At 41.4% G+C, this 21,999-nt stretch overlaps 2 protein-coding genes across 2 annotated transcripts; both read right to left on the bottom strand.

Annotated features, from left to right (window-relative positions):
• Nucleotides 1-1,471: 1,471 nt before the first annotated feature.
• Nucleotides 1,472-10,544, bottom strand: LOC137287502 (sialate O-acetylesterase-like). The gene is made up of 9 exons (XM_067819840.1): nucleotides 10,100-10,544; nucleotides 9,201-9,547; nucleotides 8,648-8,786; nucleotides 7,089-7,287; nucleotides 5,758-5,876; nucleotides 5,045-5,184; nucleotides 4,024-4,181; nucleotides 3,356-3,536; nucleotides 1,472-2,979 (listed from the first exon to the last, which is right to left on the bottom strand). Exons 1-9 carry the CDS (start codon nucleotides 10,272-10,274, stop codon nucleotides 2,689-2,691), a joined length of 1,749 nt encoding a protein of 582 aa, XP_067675941.1. The 5' UTR covers nucleotides 10,275-10,544; the 3' UTR covers nucleotides 1,472-2,688.
• Nucleotides 10,545-15,622: 5,078 nt separating this feature from the next.
• LOC137287177 (sialate O-acetylesterase-like) lies at nucleotides 15,623-21,698 on the bottom strand. The gene is made up of 8 exons (XM_067819348.1): nucleotides 21,610-21,698; nucleotides 20,818-21,158; nucleotides 20,463-20,601; nucleotides 19,785-20,060; nucleotides 18,561-18,697; nucleotides 17,699-17,856; nucleotides 17,403-17,604; nucleotides 15,623-15,928 (listed from the first exon to the last, which is right to left on the bottom strand). The coding sequence occupies exons 1-8, from the start codon at nucleotides 21,659-21,661 to the stop codon at nucleotides 15,638-15,640; spliced, it is 1,596 nt and encodes a 531-aa protein (XP_067675449.1). The 5' UTR covers nucleotides 21,662-21,698; the 3' UTR covers nucleotides 15,623-15,637.
• Nucleotides 21,699-21,999: the final 301 nt, after the last annotated feature.

The following is a 21,999-nucleotide window of genomic DNA, read 5'->3' as shown; positions in this document are numbered from 1 at the left end:
ATGAAACAAATATCGAAAGAAGTCTATGTTTCAAAGTATATTGATTTTCGTTGTGTATATATACGTATTCCCTATTCTGTGTACGGCAAGACACGTACGTTTCTTGACTTAATACGGCCTGATAAGTAGCCTTTTTCTGCACCTTGTTCTTGACAGTTACAATTAAGGACTATTGTCATAAGGAATCCGTTACTTGGTGAGCATATAACCAGGGATACTCTATAACATAGGCTCCCTGATATAACGTATAAAAATTGCTCGATCTTCTGAGAAACAACTTGTCCGTCTTCAAATGAACATTAATAATCCATCACCCGTCTCCACGGGCATTTTATAAAAAATAAGTTAGTCCAAACAGGCGTTCACACCCTAGCACACCGGAAGCATTTGCTTCACACAGTATCTCAAAGCCACCAGTCGCATGTTCAAGTGATGAGAAGGTGCCAAGTACATTAATTGTGGTATATAAATTAAGTTATTAATCATAAATGGCATAACTTCATTTTGGGCACTACAAGCAGCTCCCCGAACTGATTAAAAGACGACAGTACAAAATTGAACTGAATTAACCTTTCCTGACATGGTGAGTGAGCTTAGTTTACATCGCGTTTAGCAATATTCCAGCAATATCACGGCAGGGAACACCAGAAATCCACTTCACACACTGTGCACATGTGGGGCATTGAACCCGGATATTCGGCGTGACAAGTAAACGCATTAACCACTAGGCTACTCCACAATCAAGACGTGGCAAGACGAAGATTAGTAAAAATATACGATGTCATGTTATTGGTATGCATGACACATGCATGTCGTAACATGGGTGTTGGTCTTTAATGGGTAGTTAGGGGTGTCAAGTTCTCTAATGTGAACAAGAAAAGTTGATATCAGGCATTTCCGTGCATCATTTCTAAATATGGCTCAAAATACGCTTGGGTGTTCGAAAGCAGCATGTTCCTCTTTAATGCCAACAACACCCACAGTCTGACAAGTAAACCGGCCTCACAAAATAATTTAAAGGCACTTTTGACAGTGTCTTGCTCACTGATCCCTTCAGGTGTGAAGTTTCGCATTCAAAACTTTGGACAACTGGCTAGATCAAGGCAGGGCATACCAGAAATGGACTTCAGACATTGTACTCATGTGGGAATCAAACCCATGTGTTCTCCGTGATCAGCAAACACTTCAACCATTAGGCTACCCAACCGCCCCTCATCTTATGGAAGAACACAACTCATCATTGTTGATAAGGTCACAATGCAAGAGGCTGACATCCTACAACACATGTTGCACATGTTGAAACAGCATTTTTTGGCAGTCTAACATTGCTGTTCTGTCCTTATCAGCGTTTTCTTCACACCATTCTCCATACCATACAACATATCCCAGATGAGATGGACTGATGCGTATGACAGACAAGCTGCAATAGTCCAGGAGGGACAATGTTTAGTTGACATTTAGAATATCTGCCTCTAGGTTTTGTCAGCGAATCTTTAATGATGAAACACCTTACATCTGGCTTACATCTCCTTATATGAAGCACATATGAAAATTGTATGTGTATGTGTATATGTATATGTATATGTATATGTATATGTATATGTATGTGTATATGTATATGTATATGTATATGTATGTGTATATGTATATGTATATGTGTGTATAATAGTAAACAACTATGTCTAAATGGAAGATACTATAACATGTTTAACACATAGTAAAATATCTTTTTTTTTCAACTGAAATGGGACTGTACACACACATACATACGCACGTACGCACACACGTGCACACACACACATGTGCACACGCGCACACATGCACACACACAATGAATTTAAGTTTATGCAAACCATTGTTCATACAAGAAATAATTCTTTCTACTTTGTACACATCCTTAATCATATTAACAAGACCATCAATGGATAGTTCATTTTGCATGAATATATACTGGACAAAATAAGTTAGGGATATTGGTATTTTTAACACAGGCAGGACAATGGGTGCTGCCAACAGACTAACTGAACTGTTGCAAAAGAGAATGTCTTGATCAGAAATGGGAACATCACAATGTGCAGGGCACAAGTAAATTACTTAGTACATAAATTTAGGGAGTGGGGAAGGGAGTAACACTCACATATATATTATATTGTGCATAAAAGCATCATCACTCCCCCAGCCACAAATTATGGACAGTCCCTAAAACAAGACTAAATACATGAGTAATTAGTAATTGTTTTTAGCAAATATTAGTATATGTTTGTGTTAGAGCTGATCTGCAAATGTTGAGTGTCTGAATATTTCTGACTACTCACAGGAACATATTGCTTATATATTTGATGTTGATCCTACTTTAACTTGAGGAGTCAGCTTGTCAAACACTGACAGATTTCCTAATTTGAGTTCACTGCCTTTCATGCTCTTGCAGTTGGAGTTATTTCCCTTGACAGAAGCGAAGCCTGTCAGTTGCTAAGGACATTCTTGTTCCAATATTTGAACATCTTGGAAATCAAGCATTGAGGCCATGTCAAAGACTAACAGACGGAATGATCCATGCAGTTTGTGAAATAAATTGGTCCATGCACCCTTGCAGTCTTCTGGACCATTCAGAAGGGAGGTCCAGTCAGAGTGAACCAGTGTGAAGAGGCCAGCAGTGGGCCATCTGGTACACCAGGAACAGAAACCCTATTAGTGAATGGCAGTTGGTGTGTTCCAGTCTATGACATGAACGGTCCCAGCCACTCCGGTCATCTTGTGGTACACCAGGAAGGGAGGTCCTGGGAGGAGAGGGTTGTCAGCTGAGTACACCGTGCAGGTCTTGAAGGCACAGGGGGACTCCCTCCAGCTGTATCGGAGCCCCAGGATAGTCTGCCCCTCCCCACACACCAGGGAGTACAGTGTGATGCTAGTGGGGAGGGCAGACAAGATGGGGGTGGGGGTCCAGATTGTGTTGTGTGTGCCTGGCACAGAGCACAGTACCTGAAACATTCATTCTCCATATGAAACAAAGTGCCTCAGTTCACATGAAGCCTTACATTATACTTCACAACAATCCACTTTCAATTACATACACAAATACCAGTCCTACACAATATAAATGCAGCCATTTGAAATTCAGCCAGACTTGCTCAATTGCTATAGCAAAGATTACATCATTTTGACAGTCTAGACACTAAGATACTAGTGAAATATCTGCTACTAGTAATATTCAATCTCACATAAATGCCATGCCACCAAAAATCAAGGTCTAATGTATGTTTTTAGAATGCCTACAGAGATCTATTACTCTTCATAACGAAACCATGGAACTGAAATAATCAATCGAGCATCTTGTTAACAGTGAGACCACACTCACCTCAAATCCTTCCAGATTGCGGTACAGGATTTTTTCCTGGTATGTCAGGATAAGCTGGGTTGTATTCTCTACAACTATGGTGGGTAGAGGGCCAGCAGCCAGTACCTCCTTACCATAGGCTACTCTCAGTCCACTCAAGTATAGTCTCCTAGCAACATCAGGCTTGTCTCGAATATGGACTCTGGGAAATAACACCAAAATGACATGTGTAGGAAAACTTATCTATTTCTATCAATTGCTTGATAAGTTAGTACCCACATGGAAATGTCGTACCCATAGCAATAAAAAAGTTGACTATACATAGAACTTGGTTCTCCTTCATCTTTACTTCTTCAGTGCCTCTCAAACAATATGGCACATGCATTTGAAAATATGGACTCTGTAACTGCCAGATTTAATGTTCAAATTGTAAGACTCGGAAACAAATTATGCTATTATCGTAAAGAAAACATTCAAGCTTTTCAGCCGTGTGAAACAGATTGTTCAAATTTATGTCCCAGAAACACTGAATGGATCATGTTATGCTTGAGAAAAAGCATGGTCAGGGATTATTTGTATGAATCCCACTTGTATTAACAGGAGATATATAATGAACATTGAAGTACACAATTCTGCAGTGGATACTGGACTTAGCTTGGGCATAGTGACATCAGTGAAGGTGTACATACGATCCATATGGAGATCCAAAGTCTGCCAGATCCATGGCAACAGCCATAAATGTCTTCTTCATCTTAGGATTTGGAACATAACCATAGTCAGCTGTCTGGTGCCACCGGATCTCAGCATACCCAGACTGCACAGAAGGCTTGGGATCCTTCGGTCCAAGCTACATTGTAAGAGGCTTACATTCATAAAGTCAGTTTGAGGTTATTTCACAAAGTGCAAGTCTGTGTTGCGATAATTCAAAATATAGATATAAAGCTGGAACATATTTTTATGCCATTGTTGCTGGGACAAACTGCCTCCTGCTGTCTTGTGTTAACAAAGGGGTGCCATTCATATACACTGTCTTGCTGTTACAACATACAGCTGTGTGACTAAAGAATAAGTCATATCAAGCCAAAACTATAAATGCCAACAAAACAAAGATATATATACTGTAATAATTATCTGCTTTAAATAATGCTACATTGACTTATTGTTGCACCATATTTCAGACACATTAATCACCTGGAACTACCTTGTACAGTTGGACAGGTGAAGTGATGTGAAACGAGGTCTAACTTAGAATATATTGTTCATGTCACGATGTGCATGCATGTGTATGTTTGGCTGCTTGTACAAGCCCAGACTTAAGGTGGTTTTATTGTTCTAGCTCATGGAGATACCATGCCACAATCAAGCATGAATACCTTACTCCGACACATCATACTAACTCCAAGTCAACCAGTTCTTTTACCCATTAAGGCCAAGTGCCCAACAAGGACAAACAAGTACCATATTTTAAAGTCTTTTGGTATGACATGATCAGGGATCTAACCCACGACCTTCCGCTGTCCGGGCAGACGCTCTAACTGATATACCACGGAGGCAGAGCTGAACTGAACAATTTTTGACATGGCTGCCGTTATGAACAAATTCAGATTCAGACATTAATTTGTGAGTATTAAAATTTCAAGGCATTATTCAGCTTTAAAGGGCAACAACAGAACATCTGACTACAAGCCATCTATATTTGTGGAGAACTACCTGAACAAATCCAAAAGGGAAAAGTTTGTCGGTCTGTCCCAGAGAGCCCTGGTTGAACTTGAGTCTCCAGTCAGAGATCATAGCAGGGAAGGTGCAGTTGTACTTGTGGGTGTTGGAGTGAGGAATGGCATTGTTTTCTCCTGCATATGGTGAGACGACAACATGTAAGGCCTCTCCTTTGATGATACAACAGGTGAGGGTGGGAGATTACTGACTGGTATGTGTGGGAAATGATCAGTTGGGTGTTGGAGATCAGTTTCGGGATTTTTTTAGATGAGGGTAGGAGATGAGTTGGGTGAGTGTTGGAGATCAGTAGGTGATAGATGATGTGAGGGTGGGAAATGAGTGGGGTGAGGGTGGGAGATGATGTGAGGGTGGGAAATGAATCAGGTGAGGGTGGCACATGAATGGGGTGAGGGTGTGAGATGAGTGGGGTGAGGGGGTGAGATGAGTGGGGTGAGGGCGGGAGGTGAGTGGGGTGAGGGTGGGAGAAGAACGGGGTGACGATGTGGGATGGGCGCAGGGTAAAGGTGGGAGTGAGTGGGGTGAGGGTGGGAGATGAGTGGGATGAGGGTGGGAGACGAGTGGGGTGAGGGTGGGAGATGGGCAGGGTAAAGGTGGGAGATGAGCAGGGTGAGGGCAGGAAATGAGTAGGTCAAGGGGGAGAGAACATCTTTTAAGACTCAATGAAATCTGAGCTTAATTGTTCATACCTTGGTACCAGATGACTCCATATATTGTCATGTTGAGTAGTGGGTGGATCATACAGTTCCATAGCTGGGTGGGGGTGTGGGAGTTGGTATAGCCAGGCAGGGTCTTCTCAATCTCATATCTGTTAACAGCAAGTCAACAACATACATCACAGTGGTGCCAAACACAGACAGTGGGCAAATAGAAAAGAAACTCATATGATAATTTGGTGAATACTAATCATCTATTTGATGTTGAAACCTATGTCAGTGAGACTGTACATCTATTCCTATGTACTCTGCAATACATCAAACAATGCTCCCTGTGCAGGGGGCTCCATCCACAAAGCAACCTTTACTTCAGTTAACCTTGAGTCCCATTCTTTAACATTGTACTAAGGTTACCTTAGTTATTTACAATCAGCTTAGTGTGTTGTGAAAGGAGACCAAGGGCCCAATTTCACAAAGCTGTTACAAGCCTAAGATCTCATAACTATCGTAACATTCGTACCTCCTGTGTTACAGTATAAGAGGTATGCATGCTACCAGACGTGTTACGAGATCTTAGGCTTACAAGAGATTTGTGAAACGTGGCCCTGGCTATATCACGGTATGGTATCTGTGGTGATAACTGAAACAACAATATATCACAGCAGTCCCAATAGCGATACTCTTATGGCAAATTATGCAGAGGATAAGGCTGTGTCATATGTGTCACAGTCAAGTGAAACATCATAGGAACTCCATCATCACATGTTGCTAAACACATCATGTTTCATTTTCCTGTTTATTATACACTTTATGTGTTTTGTTGTTGACAGTGGTTTACGACAACAAAACAAAAATTATCCAATCCAATAACAAAACAAAATCTAAATTCTGCTGGCTATGTGCATTGATTTTTTAAAGTGCAGAATTCTGCAGGCAATCAAACCATAGTGACAATGCAAACAATGATTAGAAACAATAATAAACTAAAAAAAACTTGAAATAGTCAAGGTAGAGGGTTAGATTACAGAAGAAGACTTAAGTTGGTTTCATATGCATGTAACTTGACAAAACTGTTTTCAAACACAGCAGTTAATATTCTGATTTCAAGGAGAGACATATGGTACATACATTAAGATGTCACAGCACCATTACGGCCATGTCCTGTAAATAACCAACACGTCACCAGACAAACCTGTGATTCATATAATAATATAATAAACCAGTGATAATAACAATCCATGTGATGAGATACCAAGCAATCAAGAAGCAATCAGTGAGCTTGACCATCACACCCAGTAGGTCCTCTTACAACTGGATAATTATACAAGGCCAATTCACATCCGTAATCCATAAGTGCTACGTACACGTACGAATCCACAATGTCTGTGGGAGATATTCCACACTGCGCTAAGGCATCTCTTGAAGACCAAGCCTCGATTGGTGTACCACCATAAGATGTGTCAATCAGTCCTATTGGATATGCAAATTCCTGGTACATGAGCCTGCCATACAACCAGCAGACGGCTGAGAAGTACACCGATCCAGTGTGGTCAACAAGACTCTCTGAAAGTAGAATCAACAACGGTCAGACATGGAACACTTGCTTCTCTGTTTAATTGTCCACTGAAAAATTAAAACCTTGTCCTAAACAACCACTGCTCCATATCTTATACAACATTCAACCACCAGGGTACCAATGTCACCATCTATATTCAACCCATATGATATCCCAGCCACAGTCTGTTTTCAACTACCTGTATAACTCAGCCACTAGGTTACCCCATCACTGTTAATATTCACCCCGTGTTATCCCCATCACTGTTGATATTCACCCCCTGTGTTATCCCCATCACTGTTAATATATCACCCCCTGTTATCCCCATCACTGTTGATATTCACCCTCTGTGTTATCCCCATCACTGTTAATATATCACCCCCTCTGTTATCCCCATCACTGTTAATATTCACCCCGTGTTATCCCCATCACTGTTAATATTCACCCCCTGTGTTATCCCCATCACTGTTAATATTCACCCCCTGTGTTATCCCCATCACTGTTGATATTCACCCTCTGTGTTATCCCCATCACTGTTAATATTCACCCCCTGTGTTATCCCCACCACTGCTAATATTGAACCCATGTAGTAACCCTGTCACCATCAATATTCAACCCATGTGCTATCCCTGTCACCATCAATATTCAACCCATGTGCTATCCCTGTCACCATCAATATTCAACCCATGTGCAAGCCCCATCACATCAGTATTCTACCCCTGTGCTATCACTGTTAATATTCAACCCATGTGCTATCCACATCAATATTCCACCCCTGTGCTATATCCATCACATCAGTATTCACCCCCTGTGTTATCCCCATCACTGTTAATATTCAGCCCCTGTGCTATCCCTGACACCTTCAATATTCAGCCCCTGTGCTATTCCTGACACCTTCAATGTTCAACCCATGTGCTATCCCAATCTTATCAGTATTCTATCCCTGTGCTATTCCTGACACCTTCAATGTTCAACCCATGTGCTATCCCCTTCACATCAGTATTCTACCCCTGTGCTATTCCTGATACCTTCAATGTTCAACCCATGTGCTATCCCCATCACATCACTTTTCAACCCCTGTGCTATTCCTGACACCTTCAATGTTCAACCCATGTGCTATCCCCATCACATCAGTATTCAACCCCTGTGATATCCCCATCACCATCAATATTCAACCCATGTACTGTCCCCATCACCATCAATATTCAATGCCTGAACTTTCCGTCATTAACACAATCAGCCACTAGGCTACCCACGTCACCATCAATAACCAACCACTATAGGACCTACTGCATACCTTTGGACAAGGTACTGGGTCATTTGATTCAATCAATCTGAGTTTTCTGCAGCACTGACCATGTTACTTACTTTTGCTGGGCAGGGACCATCCTTCATTGACAGCCAGAAGGTCCAGAGTTTCAGTGGGATTGAACTTGAGAGCAACACTGAAGAGTCGGATATTGGTGAAGTTGGTTGCTGCAGCTATTTCAGCAGTTGCATTGAACATCTGAAAGAAAAAAACTGAGATTCATCACTGAACACTGTTTAATATCTTCTCTGGTTGTAATTATACAACCCATTTTACATGGCTGGACATAAGTTAAGTATATCATCTAGTGATTATGCATGTATATACCATTGTTGGCACAATGCAGACCTACTTCTTGACACAATGTGTCACAATGATAATGACATCACAGTGTATCAGTGTTGGATTCATGTCAAGTGTCTAAACATTATTCGTAATATGGAAAACAACCCTCTCCACACTGATATTACGAGTGGATAATTATTTATACCTGAATACTTTGACAGGGTTTATGCACTGGTCTACTCTTACGAACAAGAATATCATGGTCACGGATACTGATCTCTGAAACTAATACTCTTATCCAAAACTAATGAGCATATACAAATATACCCTGTTGACAGTAAACTGCATGTTGGACTGGCCTGAGCAGATCCACACATCCCCAAACAGGACATCTGTCAATGTGATTGTCTCCGTAGCTGATGAAGCTGTGATTGTAAAAGGTCCTGGCTGGGACATAGGGGGCAAGGTCACCTTCCAGATGCCGACACCATAGATGCTGTCATTGTAAACCCTTCCTGAGATTGTCTCTTGACCTTCCACCTTGACCTTGATGACCTCCCCGATGTTTGGGGAGTAACCCCAGATGATGGCCTGTTTCGGTGCCCTTTGTAGAACCATGTGATTCCCATAGTAGGAGGCAAATGTGAAGTTGGAGGGAGATTTTTGTGGTGTAACTGCAAAAGGAAGAAACATAAATCATCAACGCCAAAGAACACTAAGACTAAAGTATCGTCTCAGACTCCAGTGGGCATAAAATATAACAAAATGATGATGATATTTATACTAATTGATCACTGAACATCAGTCAGGAGTGAGGACATTTCAGTTTTGCACCATTTTTTGCAATATCACTATGGGGACACCAGCACCAGCTTCACACATTGTACCCATGTGTGGAATCGAACCCAGTTCTTCAACGTGACACGAAACCATACATTAGATCTATTATATGGTCTCTGGCGTGACTAATAGGCTACAACACTACCCGTATATTGTATCAAATAATGTCAAGCACTATATAGGAGTTATTGAGGACGTTATTACGATAAGGAGAGAATTTATAGAAATTCAAGTTAAGCCCACCCCCTCCCACCCCGTTTAAATCATCATCACAACATTGATGCAAGTACATGGCAGGTCTGTCATTACCATTACATAACATGAATAGGAAACTGAAAAGTTCATTCATTTCCCGAATCAGGAGTTCCTCCCCTCTACTGCAGTACCTTTGTTTGGAAATCCATTCTGAAACATTGCATAAATTTCATCTCCACGTTCATCAACAGAGTAAGCAGCGGCCCGCAACAACAGCGATAGGAACATGCACTGAAGGAAGGCCATCGGTCCCAAATTAGTTGATAAACCCGTTCTCTCTCCCGTGGTAAGATATCTCCGTATCATCCTTGCTCAGCTAGTTTCTGCACTGTATGAGAACACGGAACAGAGCAACAATTCCAACAGGTGCTCAGATGGACGCGGAAGCCCTTTTTCTAAGTAATCTAGAGATGACACCACTAAATGCGACAATGGTAGATAGGTCGAGTCTTATTTGATCCTTCCCACTCACTCCTGTGAACGTAGGTCAAGGATGAACAATCAAAAGTTAAATCTCAAACCTGATCATTGTTATTGTTATTGATGTAAAGGGTGGGTAAGTTAGAGTTACCCCCCTTACTAGAATCTGGGCAATATCTGTCACTTTAAACCCACATGTTTTTTCTCACCTGAACAGTAAGATGGTTAACTGTAGGTAAGGTGATCTATGTCCCACGAAGAAACATGTCTACTATTGACATTCTTAAGGCTGAGTGCTTTTAAAGTTTTACAGACTAGAGATCATGGATATTCATGAATAATTATTTTTTCAGTTAGGTATAGTCTGGTTCATAATTATTGAGAATTTTTCTTCTTACTTTGAGCTATTCTAACACCTCAACTGATTCACTGATACTTAAAACTAAGTAATGGTATAAGGGAGGTAACTCATCTTGGCCTACTGAGTATAGTACAATTAGAGTTACCTCCCCTGAATTTGTAGCAGACATCATTTTCCTCAGCACTGTCAACAATGTCTGCTGAAGATAAAACAAGGTTGATTTTTGAGTTGTGTAATCAAGGAATTGATGATGTAAATACATTGGCAGAGAGAACAGGAACTCCTCTTTCTACTGTGTATAGGATTAGGAAGAATTTTAAAGAGGGAAAGGATTTTGGGCACCAGAAAGGAGCAGGGAGACCCAGAAAATTGGACTTCTCAGATCGCGTCCGGCTGGGAATTTTAGCGTCTAAAAAGCAAAGGGCAAGCATCTCCAACATCAGGTATGAAATGATAGAAAGGGGATAGAACTGTTATATCAAAATCTACAGTCAGAAGAAATTTGATTGATCTTGGATGGGAGAAAAAGACTGCAATTCCTTCTCCTCTCATGAAACAAGAACATAAAGACAGGCGTGTTGAGTGGTGATTGGCACATGAAAACTTTGACTGGGAAAATGTGATTTTTACTGATGAAAGCTCAATATGGGTATATCCCAATAATGTGAAAATATGGACAAAGTCTGCGTCAGCACCGTTGTATCGACGACCTAAATACAGCCCAAAGTTTCATGTATGGGGAGGGATATCCTTATTAGGAACGACCCCGCTGTGTGTGTTTGAGGGAAATCTGACAAGTCAACGCTACACTAACATATTAGATAATTTTCTCCTTCCAAGTGCACATGTGTTTTATGGAAATGACTGGATTTTGCAGCAAGATAATGATCCTAAACACACCGCAAAACATGCCAAGCAGTGGTTTCAGGAGAAAAATGTGACTGCATTACCATTTCCGGCATATAGTCCTGACTTAAATCCCATTGAGAACATTTGGGGGATGATGAAGGAATGTGTGAATCAAAAGGGGTTGACAAAAATTGAAGACATGAAGAGAGAAGTGGTCCGATACTGGGACAGCATAACTCACGAGACACTAACCTCTCTGATAGGAAGTATGCCTACCCGTCTTAGACTGTGCCGTGAAGCTTAAGGAGACTTGATAAAATATTAAATTGTTATCTACACAACATGAAAAGGTCAGTTCACTTTCACAATACATTCAATTTTATCTGATTTGTTCTCGTTTAATAATATGAAATGCTTTAGCTATTCTCAATAATTTTGAACCATACTGTATGTGGAAATCAATGTTATATTTCTGTAGTGATGTGTGTATTATGTTACGTGTGGCAATGTTGTGTGAGTAGCTTGAATTCTGCGTTATTCATGAGTCGATCTAATATATTAGTTATATGTAACGTCCATAAAAGTCCCGAGTCTCGCACTGGTACTCCAACTGCAGCAGGATATCCTTACCTTGTCAGCTTGCTGACGGGGTCAGCCTCTTTGGTCAGGTGGACAAGCCGTCCTACATCTGATCAGGAGGTCCGTTGTTCGAATCCCAGCACAGGATTCGGAAATTTTTTGGCCGCTACATAGCCACTAACCTATCTGAAGTCGGAGTCCTTATCAACAGAGGGTAACCCCAACATGGCAAGATTAGGGTGATATTTGGCCGCTTTCCTTGTCAATTATAAACATCCATATAAGACAAAATTGAATCATCTTGGAGTAAAATTTCGTGTTAGGTCAATCATTACTTTGTGAATTTCTTACATTTATTATACATTACTGTGTTCATGCGAACATAAATAACCCAGATTGTTCTCGAGTTACCATTGACATGTAATTCTCGCTAACATACCTTGATATAACCGAAATGCGTTTATCAAGCCACTCATTTATAACACAAATGTCTATGGATGCAGCTGAATGGTAGCTATCAATTTGGAATACCTGCACACAACTCAATACAGTCAAACCATAAGGCCAGCCACTCTCGACTGAACGGCTGTTTATAACTATGAAACACAGAGCTTCAAAGCAGGCCCCTTTGATTGAAAGCGATCGTAGTGCTGTGGCAGTCGTAAGTCTATGTTAAAGTATGGGGGTTGCGATCATCTTAGTTCTACGACAGTCGTAAGTGTATGTTAAAGTATGGGGGTTGCGATCATCTTAGCTCTACGACAGTCGTAAATGTATGTTAAAGTATGGGGGTTGCGATCATCTTAGCTCTACGACAGTCGTAAGTGTATGTTAAAGTATGGGAGTTGCGATCATCTTAGCGCAACGAGTCTCATGGTACGAGGCCCAAAGCCACACAACACTCGATCTTTTATCCATACGATGTTCTTTGTTATTTCCCTTTCAGATATGACTAGGTCATCTCTTATACGTGGGATTTTATTCAGTAATTTGCCTGCCTTCTTGGATTATCTACTAACACATATCTGGTTGTTTCCACAGAATCAGACCATTCCATCTCTGCGGTAGGTTTTTATGACAATTGTAACACAACACGCTTCGTCAATCCAGGCTACGTTTATTTAAGGAGGAAGTACAGGTTAAACTGGCGATGGTTCTGAGCCCTTATTCTCGACTCGTTCGTACACCTAAGAATTCTTAACTTTGATCGTGGCCAGTGTGTTAAGACTGGGCTTAAGAATTTCTTAGAGCTACGAACGTTTCGATAATAGCTAGCCTGGTTCTGACTCTGACTCTCAGTCACCCTCGGGACCTTTCTGCTGCGTGCTGCAGGAGAGGTTGTTGGTTGTACCTCGGTCGTCTGCCCTGCCGCCTCTCTTTCTGCTCAGAGAAATCTTCGTTTTTATAGGCAGACGTTCGCGTCCTTCTTTAAGCCCACTGACCCAATTCGTGACCCTATCATCACGTTTACTGGCAGGCACCGGAGTGGGATATCTTGCCCACATCCTTAAGTTGTTTGTCACCCCTGGGTGGCGACACTTGGTCCATAGCCCCAGTCTGAAATATCGGTCGTGATCCTTCAACTGCAGTTTCGGGCTTTTCCGTCACAGTGTCCCACAATTTAGTACATGAACTACTTCTTTAGACAAATGGTCATCTATCAAGACTGTCCATCGTCAGCAAAAACACGCACAACTGCTAGCTTCAGTGTCCCGTTCAAGCATGCTTGACTCTCTTCAGGTAGCTTGACCCTCGTTACAGTTTTTCACCGCATAGGCGTGTTACACATATGAATGTTCGGTTTACCGGGCGGGCCCCAAGCATATGGAGGATGGTTAATGTCAAGACAGAAATTCTGTTGAGAGCGAGCCTGGTGCATATTTAAGTGGAGACAGGGGTTACGTTACTGTTGTGAGTGAGTGAGTTTAGTTTTACGCTGCCCCCAGCAATATTACAGCATATGGACGCGGTCTGTAAATAATCGAGTCTGGACCAGACAATCCAGTGATCAACAACAGGAGCATCGATCTGCGCAATTGGGAACCGATGACATGTGTCAACCAAGTCAGCGAGTCTGATCACCCGATCCCGTTAGTCGCCTCTTACGACAAGCATAGTCGTCTTTTATGGCAAGCATGGGTTTGCTGAAGGCCTATTCTACCCTGGGACCTCCAAAGGTATCGCCTCTTACGACACGTTACTGTTGTAACAGTTCTAACAAGTGATTGAAAAAACAACGTCTCTTACTTAAAGAAAGTCATGCTTGCAGAGGCATTCTTTGAGTTTGATCAAATGAAATAAGCATGTGAGTGAGTGAGATAATGTTGAAGTCACATCGGCAATATCTCAGCCATATCTTGACGAAAACAATACATATAAATACAAAAATAAAAACATTTTAAGAGTAAAACCTGTCGACGATGGACAGACAGTAAAATGCTAGAGTACTAGAGCATTACGGATATGAACATAAAACTAAAATATTGTGATTAAAGAAGACAATACAATATATAACACGGGCTATTGATCGGCAACAAGTGAAGGTTGATCACCATACTAGAGTCCATGAGGACTTAAATTACCTTTTCTACCCGCATCGACCTTACCTGGATTTACATCCCTTAGGCCATTGGTATTAATGCTGAAATTTAGCCGTACATTAGTTTAAAATGAAAAAAATACTACGATTCAAAACCTGGTAGACTTAAATTTACTGGAAATGTGTTGGGACTTAAGTACAAACATGCAGGTGAAGATATATGAAATCTTTATTCATTATACGAGTTGTGATAATGAAATGGTAATTATATAACTTATGTTTTGCCTTGCAGTTACTAATATTTTGGATATTTGAAGAAAGTGCAGCTGGCAGGTAATGTTATGACATGACTAACCTCAGCATTATAGACCTTATGATTGAGCATACAAGTAAAGCCGAACTTGTCATGTGTTGTACTAATGCGTGCTTTGCAAAATTTACAAGGTTTACATGTAATTGGCAAGGGATTGAACAATCGTGCACGTTCGTAATCATCTCAGGTAGTCACTAGGTAGAACAACTCCTGGATGTGAAGAAAGCACAATATTCCAGTCACTTGAAATTGTAAGTGAACACTGTTCCAAGGTGAGTTATGTAGTAGTTTAACTTCGCATGTGCATCCTGCTATCGTCTGCTATCTTGATCTACTTACAGGCATAGAGGACTCGTTTGTGTGGTGCGGGAGAGGACTCATGTGTGTGGTGCGGGACTCATTTGTACGGTGCGGGACTCATTTGAATGGTGCAGGAGAGGTCTCATGTGTGTGGTGCGGGACTCATTTGTACGGTGAGGGACTCATTTGTATGGCGAGGGACTCATTTGTATGGTGCGGGACTCATTTGTATGGTGCAAAAGAGGACTCGTTTGTATGGTGCAAGCAAAAGACAACATATCCAAATCAACCCAAAAGTTCAGCACACTTTATTTCACTATTTTGACATTAGAATTATTATCAATGATGTGGTTAACAAAAGGTGGAGCTGGGTAGCCACTTTCTTTGTTGTAGACTGCACACTTCTTAAAGGGACAAGGGGACTCTCGCCAGGCGTATCGTATGGCTGACACCATCATGTCCTTAGGCTGGAGACATATCTGGCTGTAGTTGAAGGTCACTGATGTGTCATCGTGTGACACCATTGGAAGCGGGAACCACGTGATGTTGTCCGAGGTTTCAGCGACAGAGGAACTCTCGTCCAGGGTAATGCATGATACCTGAACCAGAAAAGGAGAATTACGGAATTTTGAAAACCCACAAATGGCTGTTCTGAAAGGGAATATTGTCCTTCAAAGTTCCCATACGAGTAAATTAAGAATATGGCATTTATCCTGACATAGTAAGAAGTGAAAGCGACAGAACATTTTCACAAGGAAAGGTGCTCTCTGCTATTCTGTGCCATTCCATTCATTTCGGCAGACGTTCATGTCGATAATTTGGTTTGTAGACACAAGGCAGGGGATTCACATATATTGTTGCAGAAAGGTAACATATGCGTTTTTGAAAAACTGTTCATAAAGTGTGACAGTGTCAGGAATTCTAATGCACGATACATACCAATTGTAACATAGCTCTTTGGCATTTTATATCAGAGCAGCTTGCTCTTTGAAACGTCTCCAAGACACCTTACACCTTAAGAGTGAGTGAGTGAGTGAGTTTAGTTTTACGTCGCACTTAGCAATATTCCAGCTATATGGCGAAGGTCTGTAAATAATCGAGTCTGGACCAGACAATCCAGTGATCAACAACATGAGCACCGATCTGCGCAATGGGGAACCGATGACATGTGTCAACCAAGTCAGCGAGTCTGACCACTCGATCCCGTTAGTCGCCTCTTACGACAAGCATAGTCACCTTTTATGGCAAGCATGGGTTGCTGAAGGCCTATTCTACCCCGGGACCTTCACGTGTTTACACCTTAAGAGACCACTACTGCTGTCTAATGCAGAATCTGCCGACAGGGCAATTTATACACATCGATAGTAAATGTCAGTACTCAGATTCCATTCCTGGCATCACGGAAACCGCCAACATCCACAGATAAGGCTCAAATGCTAATCAGCTGAAGTCGGTTGTTCACACACTAAGTACTTTTTGTTTCGTCACACGACTCGTGTGTGACGAACTAGGGCCCTGTTTTTCTTATCCGGTGGATTACGCTTTGCTGAGCTGCTGTCTCATATAACACGATATACTTTGGCATTAGTTGCTTGAAGTAGGCTGGGACTGTGAGTCGCAAGGAGTTTAAATTGAAGACCCGATGATGAGAAATGAGCTGTTATCAAAGGAGACGACTTCAGATCGAAGATCAGTCCTAAGGATCATAGAGTGAGTAAGTACGTTAACATTTACAGTCACATCGGCAATATGTCAGCCATGACTAAACAAGCTTGGATTTCACTATAAACACCTGTAAATTATAAAAAGAAACTGCCACCGAAGGACAGTAAAACCGACTAGAATATCACAATATCAAACAAAATAAAACAAGTTTGTATCTCTGAAACTGGATCACAGGTTAGGATTAGTAAACAATTATCTTGAACAAAACAGTATAAAAAAAGGTCTGAAGATCAACAACACCTGAAAGTAGACCATCACTCTAGGGACCATGGGGACCAGTACTTTGGCTACCGCTAAATAGACCCCAGCTGGATTTATATCATCCCTTCAGCGATCACTGAAACTCACCTCAAAGCCAGTTGTGGATCTTACATCCAGAACCGTTTGTTTATGATCGTATTCTATCTCTATAGTACCGGTAGCCACCCAGATTGTGATCATTGAAGGCAGAGGACCGTTGAATTTGGAGTACTCAATTTGATTATAAGCCACAGCAAGTCCAGCTGTACAAAGTCGCATAGACACATCCTGTTTGTCCCTGGGATGGATACTGAAAATACAGACACTGGTATAAAATAGACAGTTTTAAAATAATAATATAGGTGTTATTATAGTTTAAGAACATAAAAACTTGTCTGATATACCCTGTGTACGGGGAGGTAAAGTCTGGCAGGTCCATGGCAACCGCCATGAATGTGTTGTTCATCCTGTCGTTAGGGACGTAGCCGAAGTCAGCTGTCTGGTGCCACCGAATGTCTGTGAAGCCGGTAGTAATCGTGTCATTGTCTCTCCATGGCGCAAGCTGCGTACAAACATCGAAATAAGTTAAATGTTCTTTAATTAAATGAAACTGTATGAAACAAATGAGTTTCTTTAGAGACAGACCTCTCAGACAATTAACACTGTAACATTTGTACTTTCTCGCAATAGTTATTATGTCATACTGAAGATCATATGTTACCTATCCTAAACTGTCAGGGGACATACTAGCAGCAAAGTGAGCGAGTGAGTTTAGTTTTACGCCATACTCAGAAATAATCTATGGCGGCGGCTTGTCAATAATGGAGAGTCTGTACCAGGCAGTTCTGTGATCATCAGCATGAGCGTCCATCTAAGCAATTGGACCAGCTAATCTGACCACTCTAACCCGTTAGTCGCCTCTTACGACAAGCAGAGTTGCCTTTTATGGCAGGCATGGTTTGCTGCAGGACTATTCCACCCCGGACCTTCACGGGTCAGCATCAAAGTTTCTTGCCTGCAGTTAATGTTAACAAATTGCTTTGAAATATATGTGGCATCGCATGGTTTCAAGCATAGTCAAGGTGACTCAGTGAGTCAATGAATTAGTTTTACGACACCTTTAACTCATATTTCAGCAAGGGAGGGGAAACCGGAAATGGGCTTCAGATATTGCAGAGCGAACGTTTTAACCATTAGGCTACCCCACCACCCCGCATGCTCAAGGATTGTTGTGATGTTTGTAGTAGCAGTAGTGATGAACCTCACCTGTACAAATCCAAAAGGAAAGACTGGGTCTGTTTGTCCTCCAGAGCCTTGATGGAACTTGTCTCTCCAGTCATCTATCATGGCGGGGAACGTACAGTTGTACTGGTTCATTGTTGGAGATCCGGCATTGGCTTCACCTGGCCACAGAACAGTGACGCTTATATTTAACTCTCTCCTGGTTCATTGTTTGGTCGGTTCATCCACAGCATCTACAGCAGCTACCTGGTTCAAAGTGTGATCTACTGGTGGTATGTTTCTCGTATGATTCGCCGATTACAGGTGCATGTATTGAAATAAACTCTTAAATCAAAATGCAGCACAGTGACTCTTTCAGCTAGATTTACATACTCCTGTTACATCTTCCTCTCTCCTGTAGCACTGACAGCCAACATTTACTTTACTATTAAATGCATTTTCTTGATAAATGTGTAAACGTGATTGGTTGCTAGTCGCTCTTCTATTTCCACATTTACTAGATCTTTAAGAACGGTGAGAACATTTGTCAGCACCAGTCATGTGTATTTCCTAGTTTAGTTTAGTGTAAACTAGTTCCATGCACAAGCATGGGCTTATGTTTAATCACACTCTCCGTTTACGCGATATACACTATGTTGAGGTGAACATGTCAATCTTATCTCACACATACACATTGTTTTATGAGTGTCTAAGCGCTCTCCTGTTATTTTCAATGTACCACGGTTACAGGCGGGTAACATTTATGTTTTTAGTTAGCTGCGAATGTCAGATTGTGGGAATTCATTTGGTACTTCGTGTTAGAAATTCTTTATCTCGAATAACTGAATCACTTAATATATTATGCTTTACCGATGGGAGGGAGATAACTATGTGTGTTTTTTCTTGTCTGCTAGATTCTTTTTCATCTGAAAATATAGTATTGGTTAAGCACATAACGCCGGTATTCTGGATTATGATCCAATACCCGTGCTCCAAACACTGAGGTGTTTAGTAGGCTAAATACGTTGTTCACTCGTCCCTCGGGGCCCATGTGTTGATGTACCCTCTACGTCCATGTTCCCCTCGTGACCAGTGAATGACTTAAAACGCATTTATAATATTGCCTTCTGTAAGTGAGAATGAAGATATGAAAGGTACACATTTTAACACGTATACTAAAATCTATTTAACATTTTAACATGTTTTGAGAATAATGTTTTCAAAAAAACGGACAGAGACGGCACGCAGTTTGGTCTGTACTACTTTTACCTTGATACCAGAGGGCTCCATATATGGTCATGTTGACGAAGGGTCGCATCATGGCATTCCACAGAACAGAAGCGGCATTAGGGTCCACACTCAGTTCCGGAGACTCAGTTACACCACATTTCTCGAGGACATTGGGAGCGGACCACGCCTCCACTCGGGTTCCTCCATATGATGACGCTACGAGGCCGATGGGGTATTTAAGGTGTGCCGACAGGTACTTGCCATACAGCCAACACACTGCCGAAAAGTACGACCAGTCCGGACCGCCAATAGTAGCTTGATAGGAAAATAATGGTTTAGACATTTTGTTTGCAATATGTAGGTTAAAAACACAAATACAGTTTAAATGGAATTTGGTGAATTCAATTAGCGGCAAGGTTTTAGTTTCCCGACAGCTAGAAAACGATGTTTTAGTCATATTATTAGGAACTTTGGAGATACATATCCAATGCATTATCGTCTGATTAAGAAGTCACACAACCACAGTATTACTGTCGTGGAATGACGAACCACGGCGTAAGCCTTATTGTCATATTATATTTTGAATGTTGTGTGTAACCCGAAGGCGACGAAAGATACACAGTTTCACAAGCAAAATAGAACTGTTGAAACAATGCTTTAAGTGCAATGATAGAAACGATCAATCATAAAGCTGAACACTTTATCTGATGGTTCTACCTGCACTAGGAACAGACCACGGTTGGCTGATGTTCAGCAGATCATACTCTTCTACCGTAGAACCTCCCAGAGCAACTGTAAACACCCGGATGTTGGGATAGTTGACGGCTTCCGCCTCCTCTTCCGTGGCATTGAAGGCCTGCATGGATTAAAGCACATCAAGAGATACACGGTATTGACTGTGAGTGTAGGTATTTCATATATTCAATATTTCTCACTGATTTACGACGCAAACAACTAATCGTGATAAACAATATCTATCAACATTTCCTGTTGTATTCCCTCAGACATACCAGTAATACATGAGCCTTTACTTCAGGATTCTCAAACATCACGACCCCCTGGAATAACTTACCATGGAAAGTGTAAACTGCATGTTGCTCTGGCCCGAACATATCCAGACATCCCCAAACAACACGTCTGTTAAGGAGATGCTGCCCTCGCTAGATGTCGCTGTGATGTTGTAAGGGCCACCGGCATCAATGGCAGGAAGTTGAACTGACCACACAGGGGTTGATAGGACAGGTCCTATAAAGGATGTCGTATTCACCTGCCCCATACTATCAATGGTCAATGTGATTGTCTCCCCTTCCTTTGCAGCATAGCCCCAGATAGACGTCCTTCGCGGAGCCTTTTGAAGAACCATATGGTCACCATAGTAACTGGCAAAGGAAAAAGGTTTGACCCCTGATGTCCCTGAAATAGATTTATGATAAAAACCAGTTTATGATAAGTAATACGAGACAAATCTGTCAAAAGGTGTGACGCTACATAACCTACTCTCACACAAACCTTGACAGGTCAGTTGATTCAAAGCTAATCCCAGTATTAACTAAACTCAGTTCCACAGCTTACCCCCGACTTATGATAGATATGTGAAGCGTCAACTACAGGGAATGACCAGTCTCGAATAGCCATTGAAGCTGACTGCATTTGACATAATGGGACAACACAGTGTTGAAAATCACACGAGTGAATCCCTGAAAATATTAATCAACACTAAGTAACACTCAAGCAAGTCCTCATGTTTCAAAGAGTAAGAGCAAAGCTGTATCTTAGAATGGTCTCTACAATGTTCTTCATTGAAGTTTTATATGTTCGATTCTTAAGGTGATGAGATGTTTCTTTGATGTATGAACAAACCTACCTTCTACAGCCACAAGAACAACCAGGAGAACGATCCATCCAGTGCGTCCCATTTCTACAGAACTGTTTCAAAGGGCAAGGACGCATACTATTTATAGATCGTATTGCCTTCCCTCCTATACCTTATCGGTAACCTTGAAACCAAGTGTCTTAAATACCTATAGCTACGTATATGGGCTCTACCAAAGGAAATTCTCTGAACCCGCATCAACTTAAGAAAAACAAAATTCATGGATATCAAGTGACGTTTCGGAGTGTAAGCTGGCTCCTGCAACAGGTGATGACTATTTTGTTTGATATCAGGATTAAGTATACACTTCGAAACGTCGTGGTATTCACAAAAGTTGACATCCACAAATCTTGCTTTCTTTATTCATTCCACTTCTAAATG

The sequence above is a fragment of the Haliotis asinina genome, chromosome 6, assembly GCF_037392515.1.
Source record: "Haliotis asinina isolate JCU_RB_2024 chromosome 6, JCU_Hal_asi_v2, whole genome shotgun sequence".
Taxonomy (NCBI): Eukaryota; Metazoa; Mollusca; class Gastropoda; order Lepetellida; family Haliotidae; genus Haliotis; species Haliotis asinina.
This window is presented reverse-complemented; position numbering and strand designations above follow the sequence as displayed.